The 22797-nt window shown below is 35.4% G+C and overlaps 1 protein-coding gene across 1 annotated transcript in view; it reads right to left on the bottom strand.

Moving 5' to 3' along the window:
• The window catches only part of LOC143672900 (uncharacterized), a 57429-nt gene that overhangs the window by 13495 nt on the left and 21137 nt on the right, over positions 1–22797 (bottom strand). Inside the window, 2 exon segments of the mRNA XM_077147352.1 lie at positions 1463–1548; positions 3293–3399. Of these exon segments, the coding sequence (XP_077003467.1) occupies positions 1463–1474 (12 nt within the window). The 5' untranslated portion in view covers positions 1475–1548; positions 3293–3399.

The raw sequence follows: 22797 nt of genomic DNA, 5'->3' as shown, positions 1-22797 counted from the left end.
TCTACCTGGGTTTTGATTAGTTTGCTGGAATCCTATATAAGAGGAGACATTTCAGACAGAGCCCCTTTTGAGAACAAGAAGACAGGTACAGAACCATGACAGAAGGATGAGAGAACCATAGAGTCTACCAGCCAGCAACCTTTGGAGATGAAAAAGGAAAATGCCTCCCAGGGTGCTTCATGAAGCAAGAGGCATGGAAAAAGAGCCAGCAGATGACACCATGTTTGCCATATGCCCTTCCAGCTGAGAGAGAAATGCTGAATGTCATCAGCTTTCTTAAACCAAGGTGTCTTTTCCTGGATGTCTGAGAATGGACATTTCCACAGATATATTTTAACTGGACAATTTCACAGCCTTAAAACTATAAACAAGCAACTTGTTAAATTCCCCCTTTAAAAGCCATTCTGTTCATTCCTGTAGCTGACTTTTATGAGACTTTTACTGGTTTTAACCTTGTATTGTATTTGTAATGTTACTATAAATGGTTTAAGGTTCTCTGACATTGTAATGGAATGAATGTATTTTGTATATGGGGAAAACATATGGTTTTTAGGGTCCAGAGGGTGGAATGTGCCAGTTTGAAAGGATTTATGAGCCCTAGAAAAGCAAAAACCATATTTTAATCCTAATCGATGTTGTGAGAACCACAGTTTCTTCTAATCCTTGTTCAGTACTACAGGTTGGAAATTTAAACAGCAAACTTGAACAATCACCATCCCAGAGGCCAGGAAAAATGTAACTTTAGCTTAGATCACTGAATAACTTCTAAATGAGATTAGAATATTGTTCTAGTTTGTTAGCTGCCAGAATACAATATCCCAGAAATGGAACAGCTTTTAAAAAGGAGAATTTAATAAATTGCTAGTTTACAGTTCTAAGGCTGTGAAATTGTCTAAATTAAAACAGGTCTATAGAAACGTCGAATCTAAGACATCCAGGGAAAGATACCTTGGTTCAAGAAGGTGATGACATTCAGCATTTCTCTCTCAGTTGGTGGGGCACATGGCAAATGTGGTGTCTGCTAGCTTTCTCTCCAGGCCTCTTGCTTCATGAAGCTCCCTGGGAGGCATTTTTCTTCTTCATCTTCAAAGGTCACTGGCTGGTGGACTTTCTGCTTCATGTGACTATGTCATTCTGAAGCATTCCCCAAAATGCTTCTTCTTTTAAAAGATTCCACTAAACTAATCAAGATCTATACAGAATGGGTGGAAACATGTCTCCATCTAACCAAGTATAATACTTACAAATGATTAACCACATCTCCATGAAGATAACCTAATCAAGTTTCCAACCTATAGTGCTGAATAGGGATTAGAAGAAACCATTGTTCCTACAAGATTGATTAGGATTCAAGCATGGCTTTTCTAGGGCACATAAATCCTTTCAAACTGGCACAAATATCTATGCCCATCTGCTGAAAACACATGGGTAATTTCAGTAAAAAGAAGTATTCCTTACTCACCAGTGGCTGCATGGTCAACAGCCTAGCTGTCAGTTGTCTTCCTCTGGGTTTACACTCACAACAGCATAAGCACTTGGTAAGCAAAACTGAGAATGTAGAAAGAAGCTATTAGATTCTGGACTTATCCTTGACTTTCAGACACAACTCTCATGACTCCTAATCCTCCACCTGGGAATGATCCCAATCTAATAAACAGGAACATGAAATATGCCCTAAGAGAATAACTTCTTTGTACAGATAAGGTGAAAACCATTGAGTTTTATATCTTCATCAGCCCATGGTTTTCAGTGATTTTCCATTCCTTTTCTGACTCAAAACATTTGGTCTCCACATCCAGAGAAATCACTGTGGATTTTCTCAGCTATCAATATGTCTGGCTTCTGAAATATCCAACCCCATCCTTTCAACTCTCACCCCAGTCCTACTTTGCCTTGTAGCTGTCCTGAGGATATTTTCCTGAAAATTTCCTGGTTCTTCCACATTAAATGTCTAATACTATCACTCTCTCAATACTTACTTATGATCTCATCCTGCTGGATTTAGATAATCAAGAAACAATGCATTTTATTATCAAGGACTTGTTCCACTTTGAGGGATCAATGGATGGCTGCTGTATTACAAATATAGTCCTGAAAATCCCTTGCATCAAAAAAGTAGCATATGCACATGTGTCATAACATCTCACAATCCTGATAGGTTCAGGAGGCTCAAATTAAATAGAATTAAGGATTTGGAATAAAACCCATACCTCACATTGAAATTAGCAAAATGGCAGTTGACATATTATATTAATAGTTTTCAATTGTAACATCTTTCATTTCATAATTTATAGATGTGGAAGATCTTTTATGTTTTAAATTTTTATTAACATTGTTAAAAATTATATAATTATTTCATGGACAAATGATATTTTCTGAAAACAGTCAGATTAACTTATGCATTTGTTCCTAAAATCACATAAACAACATTGTATTAAATGTGTTTGGAGAATTACTTTTATTTAATCTTTAAATTAACATATTAATTAAGGCAGATTTACCTATTTAACAAATTAAATGAAAAGAGGTTCAGAAACCTTAGAAAACCAGAAACTTTTTTAAGGTTTGTAATCTTAAAAAAGTACATGGCTAGAAAAAGACACAGCCAGAGTTTAAATTTTTCCTTCTTGCTTCCCAGTTCAAATTCCTTAAGGCTTACACCATTACCTGAATGCCACCTGTCATTTCAGTAATCAGATGATGCACCTTGTTGTGAAAATCTCCTTTTCATATAGTTTGTTTTCACAGTTATGTCCCATGTCCAGGTTCCCCTCCAATGTGAGAACTTTCATAAAACTGAATCCACAACCCAAACATAAACTTTGGCTCACCTGATGTTTACTGTCCAACATAACTATACTTACTCACATTAATATATATTTATGGAGAACAATATTTCTCATGTCCTCCCTTGTCCCTGCTCCATACAGAGATGACTAACATGTTGAGCCAGGTTTAAACACTGAGTTCCTTTCCTTCAGGTAACTCATAAAATTTGTCATTATTCATGTATTAGTTCATTTGTCTGTGCTTCCTACTAGTGTAAATTCATGAATTTATTCCTTGAATGATTTTAGGCAAGTTTCCCTGAGAAAAGTACTAATGAATTTTAAATCTAGAGAAAGTGTTTGTTCACTAATAGCTAACCTGACCTCAAATAGCCTGGGCCTAAATGCCTGCAGTCAAATTCAATAATTAGAAAGTAAATAAGAACTGTCCTTTTTGGTTAAAATTCTCTTCCTTATAAAACAGAGCTCAAACAGGCCAAAAATGTAAGTAAATCAATACTTACTGATGATGCTTTCATCAAATTGCACACTCAGAGGTTCTTTATCAGTCTAGAAAAGGTAACATTTTCATGGAGGACTCTCCTTTAATGAAGTTGACAGTGTGATCAGTCTATAATCCAAAACATGCTCTCATTAATTCAGATGAGAGATACATATGATCAGCAATGCCTTCTTTAACACCATCATTACCCAAATCACATAAACCATGCAGATATCCTTTAATTCCTCCTAAAATCTGAAAACCAACCTATATATCTTTTCCCAGAGAACTTACTCTTTGTGATTTTTGTATGCTGTGTAAGTATTCTGGAGAATCTACAGGTAGAAGGGCTCTACTACTCTTCATCTATAAAAGGACTTGTAATCAACCACCACTCTCTAAGGGTGTGAACATTAATGTAGTCTATATAAGGTAAATATTTTTGCTAAAAAAATATATACTCAAATAAAAATATATTCATTTGTTTTTTTTTGCATGGGCAGGCAAATGTCATATATATGGAATCATACAGAATGAGGCATTTTGAATGTGACATCTTTCATTTAGCATTATGTATTTGAGATCCATACCTACTGTATGTATACTGTTGCTGAGTGGTGCTTCATTGTATGAATGTACCACAGTTTAACCATTCACAAGTTGAAGGATTGTTAGATTATTTCCCAATTTGGAGCAATTATGCATAAGGTTGCTATAAACGTTTGTATACAGATTTGTTTGTTAACCTAGGTTTTCATTTCTTTAAGTTAAATGGCTAGGTGTGGAAATTTGGGTCATATGATAAATATGATCTAGATAGGTTTAATTTTTCAACTATCAGACTTATTCCAAGTTTCTGTACAATTTTGCATTTTTACCAGTGATGTATGAGAGTTTCAGTTGCTTTCCATTTTAGCCAAAATTTGGTATTGTGAATTTTTTTTAAAAGCCAGTCTAGAGTACTGCTATAGTGGCTCAGTGGCAGAATTTTTGCCTGCCATGCCAGAGGTGTGAGATTTCCCTTTCATCTGGGGAGGCACATGGTTATGTCTGCTAGCTTTCTCTCCTTGATACTCCTTTCAAATGGATTCTGGATTTCAGAGACCTTCCCAGGGGGTATTTTCTTTCTGCACAAGTGTTTCTCTCTGTGTTGGCTCTGAAGCATTTTCTAAATCCGTTCTCTCTTAAAAGACTCCAGTAGGTGACCCAACTTGAATGTATGGAGTCATATCTCCATGGAAACAATCTAATTAAGGTCCCACCCACAATTGGGTGGCCTAAATCTCCATGGATACAGCTCAATAAAAAATAATCCACCAACAGATGAGTGAAAATTAGAGACATAAATAATTACATAATGGGTGGGATTAGGGGTAAAAAATTGGGGTAGATTGCAATACTAGAAGTAAATGAGGAGGGGAGGGTAAGGGTATGGAATTTATGATTTTTCTTTTCATTTCTTTTTCTGAAGTGATGCAGATATTCTAAAACTAATCATGGTGGTGAATACACAACTATATGATGAGTTAAAAATTGAATGTAGTGATGCATTATATGATGATACTGTGAGCCTTCAATTGTATACTCTGGATAGATGGTATGCTGTGTGACTACATCTCAATAAAATTGCATAAAAAGTGATTCCACCCAAAAATAATGAGTCAGGGTTAAAGAACATGGTTTTTTTGGGGGGGTACACAACAATGTCAAAGCAGCAAATCCTACCCTCTGAACCCCAAGGAAAACAAATCTTCTTTCCATATATAAAACACCCTCATTCCATTACAATATCATAAAGCCTTAAAACATTTTCCTAACCATACAAAGTCAGAACCAGTAAAAAACCTCATCAAATTCATTTACAGGCAGAGTCTGTCCCAAGGCAAAATTCTCCCCTGGGTCTGGACCTGTAAAACTCAGAACAAGTTATCTGTTGCCAACATTTACAACAGATACAGTCAGACAGTAAACATTATCATTTCCATTGGCAGGAATTGAAGGAAAACAAAGTTCACTGGCCCAAGCAGCTTCAAAAACCTACAGGGCAAGCTACATTAGATTTCAAAGTCTGAGAGCCATTTATCCTCAGGGCTTTAGAAAACAGCAGTTCCACCCTTTCTGAGAGTAAAAACACTGCCTCTTCAAACATTGAGGTGAAGGGTACAACCTTGGGGGACATTGGGGAGAGCACCATTTTCTTGTTTCCACCCTCAACAAGCATTGGGAGAGCACCTGGGTTCTCTACCATCCCTGGGACACACTCTAAACCCCCTAAGAAAAATAGAGGAGTAGCAAGGCTCTCCCCAAAACACAAGGAATGAGCTCCACCCTCTCTGAGGCCCAGTCGCTGAAACTCTTCCTGAACATTGAAGCAGAAGACATGCCCTATGTTTTCAGGGCAAACTCACACTCTCCAAATGCATGGAGGCCTGCTTTTCTGGCGTGAGTTTTCTTGGTTTTAGACTTTAGCTTCCATGGTTCTGCCTTTGAAGTTATTTTTCCTTCAATCTGTCCCTGTTCTGTCCCTTTTAGTGCATACTGGCTAGGGAAAGAAAACTCTTGTTGATCAACAGTCAACTCTTGTTGATTTTCAAGGCAGAATAGTGGGATCATACCTATCAGTTGATAGGACTTTCCACAAATCTTCCCTGGGTAATACCTATCAGATGATAGGACTTTCCACAAATCCAACCTGGATAATCCCATCTCTAATCCTTGCTTTTTCTGTAGTATCTTACAAGTTTCATGTTTGGTTAAATCCTCACATGAGGAACTGTTATCTTAGGTCTCCCTTTCTGGCATCACAGAATTTTCCAGACCATCAATTTCTAGTTTCTTTGTACACAAGAGTTCAGATCTTGGTTTATCTCTTTCCTGTCACATTTCACTATAACCTACAAGAAGAAACCAGGCCACACTTTCCACATTTGTGTAACTCTTCAGCTAAGTATCCTAGCCAGTGGCTTTTAAATTTTGCCTTCCATTCATAACCAGGACTCAATGTAGTTAAATTCTCTGCCACTTTAAAACAAGGATCACCTTTCTTCAAGTTCGGAATAACGCATATACCATTTCTGTCTAAAAGCTTATCAGAAGTATCTTTCGAGTCCACATTTCTGCCAGCAGTCTCTTTAAACAATGTAAGCCTTCTCTATAAACGTCCTCACAAAACTTCCAGAATCTCCTCTCATCCATTTAAACAGCCATTCAAAATATTTGGCATTTGCAAACCACTGTTGTCTACACCTCTTGTACCAATATCTGTTTTAGTTTGTTAATTGTGCTAGAAATGCAATATATCAGAAGTGGTTTGGATTTTATAAAGATAATTTATTAATTTGCAAGACTATTGGTCATGCCCATGAAATGATCAAACTAAGGCATCCACAGAAAGATCTCTTGACTCAAGACAGGGCTTATATGTTCAGGGTTTCTCTGTCAGCTGGGAAGGCATTTGGTGATGTGTGCTAGGTTTCTTTCCTGAGGCACACAGCAGTTTAAAACTGGCAAGGATGCAATTTATTGTTGTTCTCCAATTTGAAAAAGGAGCAATTAAATTTATGTAGTTCTACAAACATGAAACATATGGCTCAATATATTAATATGTTATGTGCCAAATTAATATGATTAAATTCTGCCCAAAATTCACACCAAATACACTGACAACATTGATAAATTGATTCTAATATTTATTTGAAAGACACAAGGTCAAGAATGCTGCCACTGATCTCTTTGCTTTAGTCCCACCTAGGCACTTCTTGCTATTTATGATCAGGGCCTAATAGGTGAGAATAGGGATCCCTATTTTTGCAAGTGTGATTAATTTGAAGGTATGCTGTTATGTCACATGAGGAAAGAAGAATGTGTTTAGCACTTACATGATTTACTTAGGTACCTCTCTATATTCACCTGTCAAACTTGTTAATAAATGGAAAATTTAGCAAACCCTGCCTGAGCAAGGCATTGTGACAAATAGATCTGACCCATTAAGGGTAAGACCTGAGACAGAAAGAGGTGCCATGTGGTGGTGAGGGAAATCTAGAATGCACAAGGTAGAAGGATACTGATTGGCCCCAAGAACACCTGAAGCCATGGTAGCATTACATGTAAATGTACTTCCTCTTGCAGATTCCTTCAGGAAGAGAGGCCTGGAGGAACACCTCCCTGAATAGAGACAGATAAAAGTGAGACAACAGATGAACTGGATGGACATGTAAATGGTCCACCAAGATCCTTCTTATGTGAAAAATTTCCTGCTCAGATTCTGAGTGTTATCAACACTCTGACAATGTCCTTTATTTGTTTGGATATTTGAGGATTGCCTCACCTGCAGAAAACCACATGCCATAAGGTCACACATTCCCAGGGTGATTAATGGAGATCAGGGTATGTACTTATGGCCATTCTAGTTCAGTTAAGCATGCATATACTGGGCCATGTCAGTAATAAGGTTGCTTTGCAGATTCAATTTTCCCTCTGCCCAGGATTTCTTTCTCTCCTTTCCTTTCCACTACATTTATCCCAAGAGCACTTCCAAATAAATATCCTACATATTAGGTTCTGGGAATCTAACCTGTGAGAACAGTCAAAATTGTCTGGAGAAAAAAGATTTCATAAGCAGGAATTACTCAAATTCTGCTGAGGAGGAAATAAGATGAGGGCTGAAAAATCTCATAAGACTGCTATATTGATGAAAATATTACTGTCATTAAGACTGATGTCCATGAATTAATGTGAATAAAGACTCAGATTGGAAAGGGTGAGAAGAGTGGGATGAGGAGAGGATCTGATGTATGGACTCTGCTCTCAACTTGCACTGAAAAGTACATGAGAGGTCAGCAGTTGTAAATAAAAGTTCAAAAGTGTTTTAATGGCTCATCAAGTTTTGGAATGGAAGATTTTAGAATATGTCAAAATTCAAAGGACCTGGATCAGATTTTAGATGGAGTAGATTCTAAGATAAAATGTTATTTATAAATAATGATATAAAATTCATGATACTTTAGCAAGGGATGGGAGTCAAACACAAAATTAGAAGTAAAGAAGTCAGCTGGGATAAAGGATGATGCCTCCGTTTTTATGGAGAGATGCCAGCAGAAGAATATTTTCAAATTTAATGGCTCAAAATACCTACCTCAAAAGTACCTATATTGTTTCTCAAATAGATTTCAAATGAGCTGCTGAATTTGAGTGGAAAGGTAAGAACGTGGAGATTCATAGACATGGCAAGGGTGTAAAAGAGTATTTATTAAGCCTGGGGAATGGAATTGACCTGAAAGACCTAAAGGGATTGCCTGAAATTTTTGAGAAATGCCCCAGATAACCTGGTGACACAGCCTTATATACAGGGGAATAATTACAATGTAACTTAGTAAAAGAGTTTCCTCTTGGGAACCAGAAACTTCAATGTATAAGGGCCTATCTCTGCAGTAAAAATTGTTTCTGAGGGCCATTACAACTTGGAAACCTTCAGTATGCCACTTAGGGTCCTCAATAATTGGCAGTTGTTGCAGGGGGTGGTAGACACTTAATGCTAAGATACACCAGAAATAGGCATGCTACTAAACAGCAATGGAACTTTGAGACTGAGTGCATCTGAAGGCCAGGACTTAATATAATGATCCCTGTGGCCAAATGCAACTCATGCTTGTACATCCCCAGGATAAATTCAAGCATCACTAAATGTGACCTATTTGTGCCAAAGAAAACTAATTTCTTCATCTGAAAAATGTAGGTGATATTTGAACCAACTTCTTATTCTGAATAGTAAAATAAATAGTTGATGTAGAGTTCTTTGAAGTAAGCCCAATAAAGATATTCAATTAATATGTTAATTTATAATAGAAATAATGTACTATTATTTAAGTTTTGGACAAATATTTTTTTCTGAGTTCAGGGAGTGATGTCAGGCCCTCTTTATGAGAAGTATGAAGTTTGAGTCTAATATATTGTATCAAATTAGAAAACATTGAATTCAGTTTGAACAGAATTATGTGGAAATGTGAGAATCCTGATTAAAATATATGAATCATAGGCAACAGAACAATCCTTAAAGAGGAAAAGGAAAATTCATATTTTTTCAAAAGTTTGAAATAGTATCAAAGGTCTTCAAGTCAATGATATATTCCTTGAAAGAATAATTCTAACAAGATTAAAAACCTCATGGGAGGAATTCAGAAAATGTCAATATTATTCCAATAAATTCTACAATGTTGAAAAATCTGAACAGTTTATTAAAATAGCTAACAAGGGATAATCGCAAGAGAAGTCTATAGTTTAAACAAAGTAATCAAACCAATATTCTTAATTATTTTAGATATGAAGCCTGGAAATAATTTTAATAAAATAGAACATCTTTTAACTCATTTAATGGGTCCCCAAAGAGCATGAGACAAAAATATGCTTTGTATAATTGTTTATTTATGAAAATTCACTGTCATTGCTATGGCTTAAATTATGTCCTAAAAGATTTTTCACCTGAAAATAGTCTTAAGATCTAACAAATTCAAACAGTTGTGATCAAACAATTCTCTTTTTTTGTCCCATCCTTGGCTATACCAGTTCAGGTGTTCTCCAGTTCAGTTTGTGACAGTGAACATTGATGGCTTTTGTTTAATCACCAATAAAACTACTTCAGGAAGCTCCCAGACACTGCCCAACTAATTGCTGACATTTCTTGACTGGGAACTGACTTCTTCAGAGTTCCTCAAATACTTACAAATGGCTTCCCTCAACATTAATCCCAAAACATGGGCATTAATAAAGAAAAAATTCCTAAAACAAAATATCTGGCATTCTTTCAATAGAGTTTCTGAGACTTTTCACATGCCACACTGTGATATACAATGCTGAGATAAACAAAATTGATACCTGCTCATCTGGAGTACATTTGGGTCAAGAGAGTCAAGAAAAATGTATTACTAGTGGTGTGTACTTTGGTGGAAACACAGAGGTTTTGGCAGGCTCTTGATAGGTAACAAGGCTGGGCTTCAGTATTCAAACTCCTAAAATCTAAGTGAGTATCTAAAAAGAGGCCCTGCAGAATATTCTTGTCATAAGGAGTCCTAGGAATAGGTGACTGTGTGAACAAGTCACTAATGCAGTAGAGCCTATGGCCACCCCACAGAACAAGTGAGGTTATTCATGTGCTGCTGAGATCAGGTACACACAAACTGCTTGGGAATAAATATGGCTCCAATATCACCACATGACCCCTAAGGACACCATTTCAGGTAAGTCAAGGAATCAAAATCTCTCTGTGGGTAAACTGGCATAGTAGTAAATCTCTTATGGCCTAAATTCAGTAACCACATGAGGTCATGGGTGGTGTTGAGACTGAAAATGTTTCATGACAATTCCAATCCTCCTGCTACTTTCCTGCCACATCACTACCTATCTGTCTTCCTATGCTGTGGATCCCTACAGGGGTGAGACTACAAAAGACATAGACTCATGACCTTAATTTAAGCAGCTACATCATATATTTATAAAGATTCTCATCCAACTCTTCAAGAGCCACCAGAGGCCCAAAACACTGCCCTCCTGAAGAGGCACTGCATCCTGGTCTGAACCCTGCTGTGAAGAAAATATACTAGTCAGACACATGAGAAAAGGTTACAAAATCTTGACTTGTATCATAATGAAGATGTAGGAGAAGATTGTGAAAGTGGATACAGTTTTGGTATTGCCCTATTTCAGAAATATTGGCATGTTCAGAAGATTCAAGGTTTGCATGAAAAGAAACACAGATGACAAATGTAAACAGATAATAAATGTAAACACAGATCTCAGCATCAACACTTTATGAGAGAAAGCTTATAAAACTCTAAGAAGAAAATGAGTCTGTTAGCTTTCTGCCTTTTTAACATAATCAAATTACCCAAATGAGTGAGGATCAAATAAGAAAAGGCAGACATCCAGGGTCATAACCAATTCTTCACCTATATGCAACTAACTAATGAGAAAATTACTGCAAAAAAGTTACGACAAAAAAAGAAGTGTAAAAATGGTGAGACCATGGACTGCTCTATTAGAGCAACCAATTCAAAGAAGAACTAAAGAATATGCAAAAGCATGAGAAATATTGTTCACTAGAATGTAGGTCCCAGCAGGCCCACAAAACTCAGCAGTGAAGTAACAATAGAGAGGGCTGCCAAAAGGAGGATTGTCAGGTGAAAAAATTTAGATATAATAGATTATAAATTGAAATTAAAGGATTGGGAGCAATTTTACAATTATTTTGCATATTAGGGATGATAATTGATTAGATGCAATGAAAGTGAAGAAAAGGGCAAATTAAAACAACAGCTGATTCCAGAATAATTTTTTAATAAAAAACTACAAAAGAGCAATAAAGGTTTTATATCTATTCAAAAATAATATAAACACTAATTACATTGAACAATATTCATGATATAATTATTTTGGGATAAGGTTCTGGCTAAGAGTTGGGCAGGTATAGTGTATAAATGAAAATACTCATCATTTGATACATTGAGGTATCTAAAGATGAATATACATCTGGAAAGATAAAATTAAAAACAAAAAGATTACTGAAAACTGAAAAATACAAAGAAGCCTTAAAATAACTGAAAATACATACTTCTCAGAAATAAGGTTGAGGATGTGAAGAATTAAGGTATAGGGGAATTCTTGTTTATTACAATATTGGTGATTGTATTAGTCAGTATTTCAACCTAAGACTATTTCATTTTGGTCCAACATCCAAAAGAAGGGAAACGGCTTGGGACATCAAAAGTTCACTACCAAATGTTTACTTTTCTTGGCAACCATCTGTACTTTCTCTTCTAAGCAGAGATGCTTTGGGACATGAACAGAAGGAGACAGTGGCAGTATCCTCACTTTTCTGCATAGGTGTGGGAAGCTAAAGACAATTGAGTACCAATGCTGCTCATACTTCAACAATCACACGAATCTCTCCAATCTTGTAAAAATTCAGTTCCTGATTTATTAGGTTAGTGGAGGACCCTTTGAAATTGCCTTTCTAGCAAGCTCTTAAGGTGTGTGATACAAAGGGCATATGTACCTCACACTGCAAATTGCAAGGTCCTGTTTTGGTCTCCACTTCTTTATGGAAGTGGTTTTCAAACTTGAATACTTATTCAAATAATCTTAGGACCTTTTAAATTATGAACATCAATTTCAAAACCAAGGACAATTAAATCAGAATCTCTGGCAATGCATTCTAGATATCATAATAAAAGGAAGGCAAATAATATCAAGGTGCAGAGGGCTTAAAATCCATTGTCTTGGAAGCAATGATTTAATATGGGTGATATTCTCACTTGAAATTGTGCAGCTCATAATATCAACAAAAACATCAGATTAGGGAGCTCCAATGGATCTTCTGTCCTCAGAAGAAATGAATAAAAAGCATAAACTGTCAAAATCATATTTGTCATAACAAATAGCTTCAGGTTTATAGCAACCACCTTGAAGGCTGAATCAAAAAGGTAACAAATGAGGAGAGGCTTTGCAGTATTTCTACTTAGCCCTATAACCCCACATCACAAGTGTGGGATGGTTCTGAAGACAGCAACGTCTAGTTCTTGTGCCTGATTCCAGAGGGAGAAGGGAGATTTAGATCTCAAGAAATTGTGCTTGTCTCATTTAATCTCTCAGAACATTTCCTGAAGGTTAGATGAAAGTTTGTTGCCTTTCTTTGGTCTTAGAACTCTGTCATGGCAAAAATAGTGGCAAATTGGAGGATGGTCCTTGAAAACATTAGAATGAGAATGAGAATTCTCTGCTGCCCAGTGATGTAAGATGCCCAGTGATGTAAGTAATAAACACATCAAAATCCTGTCTAGAAAAGCTGAAGAGGCCTATTTTAGAGAATAAATATTTTGAAAAACTTATTTCTGAGGGAAATCAAGAAAGCCAAGTGTGTGTTTTGAAAGAATTTGTGCTCATTCAGAAAAGGACCAAGAGGAACCTATGTTGCCACATCAGTGTGATGATAAAGCTTCAAAAAATTAGGAAGTGAAGAAAAAGGTAGATGTTTAAAGGACCTAGCTAAGCATAAGGGAATACTCCAACAGAACCAATGTGCTAAGACAGGGAAAAGTGTTTAATTTCACATGTGTGATTTTCATATGGAATGCTCTATGCATAGATAATATATTCAAGTCTTAGTGAACACTCATGTTGTGTTCACTCATGTGAAACCCACTTGAAAATGATATCTTCAAATATACTAAGGTAAGTCAGAATCTGGACTCATTTGTGAATAGGATCTATGGATATTCTTTGGCAGAATGGAATGAATTTGAGCTTGAACCCAATAGGAGATACTTCATATGCAAAGAAAATTGAACATGAAGATGGGAAGGAAAGAACCAGACATTGAAGCCAGAGAAGGGAGAGAGATCACCATGTGAAAGAGGCATTCCATCACCACAATTCTACCAAGTACGACAGAAAGCATGGACTTACTGACATTCTGATTTTAGTCTTCTAGCCTTCAAAACTGTGAGACAGTAAAGGCATGTTGCTTAAGCCCATATTTGTCATGGCAGCTCTGGTAAACTAAGACTACTAGCATTAATGAATTTTTTTGTATGTAAAACCTCTTTTTCTCAATATGACTCAGAGACAATTGCATACAACAATAATTATAAACCTATGTTATTGGGAATAAAATATATAAAGATGTAAATTGTGACAATAACTTAAAGAGGGGTTGATTATGCTATGTAAGACTATTACCAGTAATAGAGGACTTAATGCTATAAACCATCTAGATCTAGATACAGAGCATGTCACAAAACAGAAGCAAGTATCCACTCTTTTTAAGCTCACATGGGATATTCTCAAGGTTAGACCATATATCTAGTTACAAAATAAGTGTATAAAATTTTTAAAAGACTGAAACACACAAAGTATCTTCCCAAACAATAATGAAATGAACCATAATTCAGTAACATAAGGAAAACTAGAAAATTCACAAAAGTGTGGAAATTAAATAGCACCCAATTAACAAACTGTGGGTGAAAAATCAATTACAAGGGATATTACAAAATATATTGAGATGAATGAAAATGATAACACAACATACTAACTTTGTGGGATGAAAGGAAAGCAGTGTTCAAGCAAACTGTATCTTAAAATCCCTACTTTAATCAAGGAAAATAATTCCCAATTAAGTATATAACTTTACATGTTATGCATTGCATAGATCTATAAAAAGGAGAGCAGACTAAGCACAAAGTTATGAGAAAGAAGAAAATAAGAAAGATTAAAATGGACAAACACAGAATGTAGAAGAGAAAACAAAAGACAAAATCAACAAAACCAAAACATGGTTCTTTGAAACATCAATAAAGTTGCCAAGATTTTACCTCAACTGGCAAACACCAGTAACAAAAATGAGAAAATAAAGTAGGGGATTGAATGAGTATTCTATAAATAATCATAATCCAACAAGTTAAACAGTGTGAATGGCAAAAATTCCTAGAAATAAACAAATTACAAAAATTGACTCAAGAAGATATAAAATATCTTAACAGAACTATAATAAGCAAAGAATTTGAATCAGAAATAAAAAACCTCCCCATAAAGTAAAAATCAAGACACCTTCACTGTTGAAATCAATAAAACATTTAAAGAAAAACTGGCACCAATACTTTTCAAACTCATTCATAAAACAGAATAGAAGATGTATTATATCCACACAATGGAATATCATTCAGCCAGAAATAGGAAAGAAGTAATCACATCATATAACAATGAACAAATAAATAAACATGCTAAGTTAATGAAGGCAGACCTAAAAGTTCACATATCTTAATGACTCTATTTATATGCAATACCCAGTGTAAGTAAATACATAGAGACAGAAAGAAGATTAATGTTTAATAGGGTTTTATAGTGGTAGATATGGGGTTCCATTTGAGGATTACAAAAATTTATTGGCACTAGATAAAACCAATGCACAACACTGTGAATACAATAAATGCCACTGACTGTACACTTCAAAATAGTTCATTTGATGTTATGTGCATTCACCTCCATCAAGAAAAAGGGATAATAACAAGTCAAGGAAATCCAATCTACTTTTGAAACATAAAACATATTTTACTGTATCTGTTGTGAATATGAACATTAACAAATTAAAATTTCAATTAACTTTTGTTTGTCATATTCACATCATGCAAAAAACCCCACCACAGAGAAAAAAAATGAAAAATACCAAATGAAGATAGAGGCTCTAGAATTCCTTTCAAATATTAAATTTGTGAACAAAATGGCAACAAACTCATGTACTACAACCATGCTATGTGCTAAAAATATTCACTTAATTTCTACTTATCAAAAATAATTCTAGACAATAAAAAATGAAATACAAGAAAGAAAAGAAAAACAAAGACAAAATAAAAATACAAAAAGCAATTATAAAATTATCATTCCATTTTAAGAGAGCAGATAACATTCATAACTGAATCAAGGGGAGTGCTATTTGGCTTTTAACCTACCAACTCCATCCTCCCTTCTTTATCCCAGGAACCTGTATTATTTTGTTCACATCATTTTACATTCTGAAATGTCCTTATTTACTCATCTTTATGCCAATTTGAAAGTATTGTATGTTCCAGAAAAGCCATGTTTTAATCCTGATCTAATCTTGTGGGAGCAACCATTTCTTCTAATATAATTCAATACTGTAGGGCACAAGCTTTAATTAAACTATCTTCTCAGAGATGAAGCATGCCTTATTGTGGGTGTCACCTTTTTATTAGCTAGAGATGTAACTTTGCCCATTCAGGGTGGGTTTTCATTAGTTTACTGAAGTCCTTTAAAAGAGGAAACATATTGCAGAGAGAGACAGAAATGACAGAAACCTCATAGCTGACTGAGAAAGGAGATGTAGATGCTTGGAGAACAGTTGCTTCAGAGAATAGAGACAAATGTTTGGAGATGCTTGGAGCCCAGCAGACATTGCCATGAGATGTTAAGCAAGACAGAATCTGGAGAAAGCCAAGAGAAGCCAAGAGACTAAAACCAGCCTCAGAGCAGCAGTGAGGAACCCATGCATGTAGTGACTGAAAACAACAGAGCCCAGGAGCAAGGGACCAGCAGTTGCCAGTCACATGATGTCCCAGCCAGCAGGTGTTCCAGACAATTTGGCCTTTCTTAGGTGAAGCTACCTTCTTGTTGGCACCTTAATTTGGGCATTTTCATAGACTTAGAACTGTAAGCTTGTAACTTATTAAATCCCCCTTTTGAAAAGCTGTTCCACTTCTGGTATTTTGCATTCCAGCAGCTTGCAAACTAACACAATCTTCCAATTATTAATATTTCCAAATTTATTTGAGGGAATTCTGGCATGTTGTCTATAGGGTATCTAGTTAGTGTCTTTGTCTCCTTTCTCTATCTCCAGGACTAAAATGATTCCTTACATGATAATCAATTCAGAAGCACTTATGAAGGAATTAAGGAATGCATGAATCTCTTTCCTACCCTTCAAAATGGTCTTATATCTATATTATCCAACATCATATAGGGGATCTTATTTTGTAATTTTCTGGTAAAGCCTATCAAGATGAAGAGTGTGCATCCACAGAATGAAGCTCTAGCTGGGTTTATTATGTTTGTAATCAGGGTGTGACCCCCGGAATATAGCCCTTCTCAGATTTAGTAACTGTTTTTAAATAGAATGCAAAATAGTGGTTTATGTATGATGAAAATAAGCTGGAAAGTGTGGAAACTAGAGAGAAGAGCAAAGTGCTTCCCTCTGCAATTTTTCTGAGAAATTGGTTGACCTGTGTCTTAAAATTTGGGGGATCATCTGGGTTCTCCAAACAGTAAGCTGTGAGCATACCACATTCACTTATACTTTCATAAGCCCTGCTTATATTCAGACATGTGTTGTATCAAAGCCACTTTTACCTCATTATCTACATTTCCTATTTTAATGAGTCCTTTTACCATTTAAGCTTTGAATTTTTCAGTAATTTTAACTGCCCCCTCCAAGATTCTATGCCTATACTGTGTAATACTGTAAGCCCTGGATTTGGATTAGTGTTAAATTGACATTAACTTTTAAAAAATCAAACAAAACTAAAAGTTCAGCTCTTCAGAATCACCACTTTTAACAGCCCCCTTCAAGATTTTCGATCTGAGCTGTGCAATATCATAAGTAATAGCGGCAAATTGTTGTTAAATTTACATTGAGGTTAACATAATCAATTAAAACTAAAATTTAAGCTCCTCAATAGTGCCAGTCAAATTTAAAGACCTCATTATGTACATGTGAGCAGTGGTTTCTGTAATGGACTGTGCAGAAATATAAGCAAGGATAGAATACTATTTTTACTGCAGACAGCACTGTTTTGACAAGTTGTCTGCATATTAGTATTTCTTCTATTTTTTGTATATAAATAATTTATTTTCTCCTTCTCTCTTAATTGCCCTCTATGTCTTTCTTCAAATGATATTTTCATTGTATTTGTTTTAACTTCATAAGGTAAGTGTGCATATTGTTTAATTGGTATTTTCCACAAAATGAGGCAAAAATTATCCTATAGTATTGGTTTAATTTTACTCACCTTTCAGATGTACTGCTTTCATGGATAAATTTCTTCTATACTTGTGGAATCCATTCTATCTTTAATATTACTGAATGTGCTGGTTTAAAAGGATACATGCCCCCTAGAAAAGTCATGTTTTAATCAAAATCCCATTTCATAAAGGTAGAATAATTCCTATTCAATACTGTATGTTTGAAACTGTAATCAGATCATCTCCCTGGATGATGTGACTTAGTCAAGAGTGGTTGTTAAACTGGATTAGGTGATGGCATGTCTCCACCCATCTGGGTGGGTTTGATTGGTTTATTGGAGTCCTATAAAAGCAGAAACATTTTGGAGAGTGGGAGATTGGAGAGAGCAGAGAATGCTGCAGCACCATGAAGCAGAGAGTCTACAAGCCAGCAACCTTTGAAGATGAAGAAGGAAAATACCTCCTGGGGAGCTTCATGAAACTAGAGGCCAGGAGAAGAAGCTATCAGACGATGCTGTGTTCACCATGTGCCCTTCCAGCTGAGAGAGAAGACCTGACTGTGTTCACCATGTGCCTCCTTCCTTGAGAGAGAAACTCTGAACTTCATTGGCCTTCTTGAACCAAGGTATCTTTCCCTAGATGCCTTAGATTGGACATTTCAATAGACTTGTTTTAATTGGGACATTTTCTCAGCCTTAGAACTGTAAACTAGCAACTCATTAAATTCCCCCTTTTAAAAGCCATTCCATTTCTGGTATATTGTATTCTGGCAGCTAGCAAACTAGAACACTAAACTTTTGGATATATCAGATGTTGAACATTAATAAGGGTTTTGCTTTGGTATATGATTGTTCTAATTTGCTAGCTACCAGAAAATCAATGACTTTCAAAAAGGAGAATTTAATAAGTTGCATGTTCACAATTTTTAGGCTGAGAAAATGTCCCAATTAAAACAAATCTATAGAAATGTCCAATCTAAGGTCTCTTGGGAGATACTTTGATTCAAGAAGATCAATGAACTTCAGAGTTCTTTTCTCAAATAGGAAGGCAGATGGTGAACACAGTCCAGGTTTCTTTCTTGTCTGGAAGGGCACGTGGTGAACATGGGATGATCTGTTAGCTTCCTCTCCAGCTTCATGGGAGGTAATTTTCTTCTTCATTTCCAAAAGTCACTAGCCAGTGGACTATCTGTGTGGAAGGCCAGGAGCACTCAATCAGGCCCAAGCAGGGAGAGTCCCCACACCATCTGGGTGGAATGTTCCCAAGAGTTAAACAATAACCAATGCTAAGAAACTGTGGGAACGTGATCGGTTTTCGCAATGACTAACGGCATTCTTCTGCTTCTGTGAACCGCTTGCTTGCTAACAACTGCAAAAAAAAAACAGCATGATTTTAGCCTTTATAAGCACACCTTGAAAACCTCTAGGGGCTGCTCTCTGAATCCTCTTTCTTGGAGGTTTCTGAGGCAGTTGCCGGCCGGCTAATAAAGGCTCCAAATTGGCTTGCAGTTTTGAATTGTGTGGTCTCTCTTTTGGTGTGCCCCACAACATCTGCTTCATGGTTCTGTGGCATTCTGTCATCCTTCTCTGCTCTCTCTGAATCTCCAGGTTTCTCCCAAATGTTTCCTCTTTTATAGTGTTCCAGTAAAGTAACCAAGACCCACCTGGAATGGATGGAGACACGTCTCCACCTAATCCAGTTTAACACCCACTCTTGAGTGAGTCACATCTCTATGGAGATAATCTAATTAAAGTTTCCAACATACAGTACTACATAGGGATTAGAAGAAATGGCTGTCTTTACAAAATGGGATTAGGATTAAAACATGGCCTTTCTAGGGTACATACATCTTTTCAAACTGGCACAGTGATCCAATATGAAAGTATAGATTTGTAATTTATAATTTCAATTATTACTTCATTCATATTAAATAGATTTTGTTTTCTGCAGGATTTGTCTTTGTTTTTCTATTTATGCTTTGCTAGAATACAAGCAGAAAGGAAGAAAGAATTTTTTTTGTTTAATTGTTCATTGTATTCCCTGTAATACCTGGACCAGCACCTAGCCCATTGCTGCTACTGGGATTTAAGAGGAACCACTTAAAAACATCTCTTTAAAACACTGCATTATTGAGTAAAAGGAAGACAAATCACTGGTGAGTGGATAGTTGATTTTTTCACTAACAGAGCTATTGGTAACATGTTTTGATGTGGAAACAAAGAGATGCCAAACACTGAACTGCAGCACTAAGCAGATCAGTCCACAGAGAGGAAGAGCTGGGAAATGACAAGCCTGCTTTTACATGACAATGAATGCTTTTATGTATTAAAGTGACATTGAGGATATGTTTGACATCTACTTCTGTTGGCTCTTTAAGAGATCCAGATGGAAAGCCTAAGCAGAGCACCCACACATCCTAGAGGCACTAAGGACTTAAATCACTACATTCACTCTGTTGATAATTTGTATAATATTTTTTGTACAAAGTATTTTTGAATAAATGGATATGAATGATTTTGAAGCATTAAAAAGTTTGTAACATCACCTCAAAATCAAGAGGGTAGGTATGTTCTTTGTAATATATTTCATCTGCATCTTATCACATAGTTTCTATTGACTCCATACTGCAGCCCACTATGAAATGTCTGTACTTTGACTTCCTTCACTTAATATATGTATTTGTCACAGTCTACATTTTTATTCATCTATAGTTAGCTCCTACATGAAAGAATTCTTGTGCATCTTTTACTGTGATATTTTGAAAGACTGTATGTGCTTATATTATGAGCCATGATTGGATTACCTGACAGTTTTGTAGACATTCTCCAGTATTTCATCAAGTTGGGAAACCTTTCCCACTATTTGACTTGTTTCTTTTTTTAATGATCCTAAATATTTATATTTGAATTACAAATGGTGAGAAGGAAGTTTGTTTAAAAATTGTTATATTTATATTTGTTTATTCACACTTAGAGTGAGCATTCCAAAACTCTAAAATGAAATTTCTTAATTTCTATGGAATTAAATCATAAAATTATTTTTTCATATTATGCACTTTTTCTTTACTAGTAACATTAATTTCTTCTGTTTTAGAAACAATAAAAAATAAGTGGGTCAATGAAGAAATTGCAAGAGAAATCAGTAAATATTTCAAAATTAAATGAAAATGAGAACATAACATATCAAAACTTATGGAATGTAGTGAAGGCAGTGCTAGGAAGGAAAATTGTGGCCCTAAACACCTACAATAAAAAGGAGGAAAGAACTAAAATAAAAGACCTAATGAAATACCTGAAGAAACTAGAGAAATGATAGCAAACTAATCTCAAAGCAAGCAGAAGGAAAGAAACAAAGATTAGGGCAGAAGGAAATGAAATAGAGAACCAAAAACAATAGACTCAATAAAAGCAAAAATTGGTTCTTTGAGAGGATCATTAAAATTAAGAAACTTCACTAGACTGAAAAATCAAAAACAGAGAAGATGCAAATAAATAAACTTAGAAATCAGAGGTGTAACATTATTACTGACCCCACAGAAATTAAAAGGAGCATAAGAGCATATTCGAACAACTGCATGCCAAAGAATTAGACACCTTAGATAAAATGGACAAATTCCTAAAATTATATGAATCCTACCCTGACTCTAGGAGAAATAGAAGACCTCACCAGGCCAGTTACAAGAAAAGAGATTGAATCTATCATCAAAATCCTCCCCACCAAGTAAAGCCCAGGACCAGATTGCTTCACAGGTGTATGCAACCAATCATTCTATGAAGTATTTAGTATCAATTGAGCTCAAACTCTTTGAAAAATTGAAGAATACTACCTAATTCATTCTATTATTCCAACATCATCCTAAGACCAAATCCAGGTAGAGATGCTACAAGAAAAAAAATAATTATGAAACAATTTGTCTAATGAATATAGATTCAAATATCCTCAACAAAATACATTCTAATCAATCCAACAGTATAGTAAAAGAATTAGATACCACAACCAAGTGGGTTTTATCTGAAAAATACAAGCTTTGGCTCAATACAAAAAGAAATTGATATAATACATGTAAAATTTGAAGGCAAAAATTCACATGATCATATCAGTTGATGCACAAAAAACCTTTGACAAAACTGAATATGCTTTAGTAAAATACTTCCAAAGGTAAGAATAAAAAAGTTCAACATGATAAAGGACATATATGATAAACCCACATAAATATCATACACAATGGTGAAAAACTGAAAGCTTTCCCTCTAATGTTTTAACAGTGTAATGATGCCCACATCCACCACTGTTATTCAAGATCATGCTTAAAGTCCTACTAGAGATATCAGGAAATAAAAGGGATCCATATTGTAAAAGGAGAATTAAAACATTCACTCTTTGCAGACAATATGATCCCACCTATATAAATTTTCAAAAAATCAACAAAACTACCAGAGCTAATAAATGAGTTCATCAAAGTGAGGAGATACAAGAGCATCATGCAAATATCAGTAGAGTATTTATACACTAGTACTGAGTATTCTGAAGAGGAAATCAAGACTAAAATCATTCCATTTATAATGGCAACTAAAAGAATCAATATCATGGAATAAATTAAACAAGTATATAAAGTGCTGTGTTTGGAAAACAACAAAATATTGTTAAAGGAATCAAAGAAGAACTAAATAAATTGAAGGACATTCCATGTTCATGTATTAGAAGAAGAAATATTGTTAAGAAGTCACTTCTACCAAAATTGATTTACAAATTCAAGGCAATCCTGATCAAGATATCAATAGCTGATGTTGAAGAAGAGGAAAAGGAAATTATCCAATTCATTGGGAAGACTGAGGCCCAGAATAGCCAAAAACATCTTGAAAAAGAAGAAAGAAGTTGGAGGACTCACACTTCCTAACTTTAAAGCTCATTACAAAAATTCATTGATGAAAAAGCCTGGACCTGACATAAAGATAAACATATTGATCAATGGAAGCAATTGAGAGTTCAGAATTAGACCTGCACATT

This window comes from Tamandua tetradactyla, assembly GCF_023851605.1.
Source record: "Tamandua tetradactyla isolate mTamTet1 chromosome 22 unlocalized genomic scaffold, mTamTet1.pri SUPER_22_unloc_1, whole genome shotgun sequence".
Taxonomy (NCBI): domain Eukaryota; kingdom Metazoa; phylum Chordata; class Mammalia; order Pilosa; family Myrmecophagidae; genus Tamandua; species Tamandua tetradactyla.
This window is presented reverse-complemented; position numbering and strand designations above follow the sequence as displayed.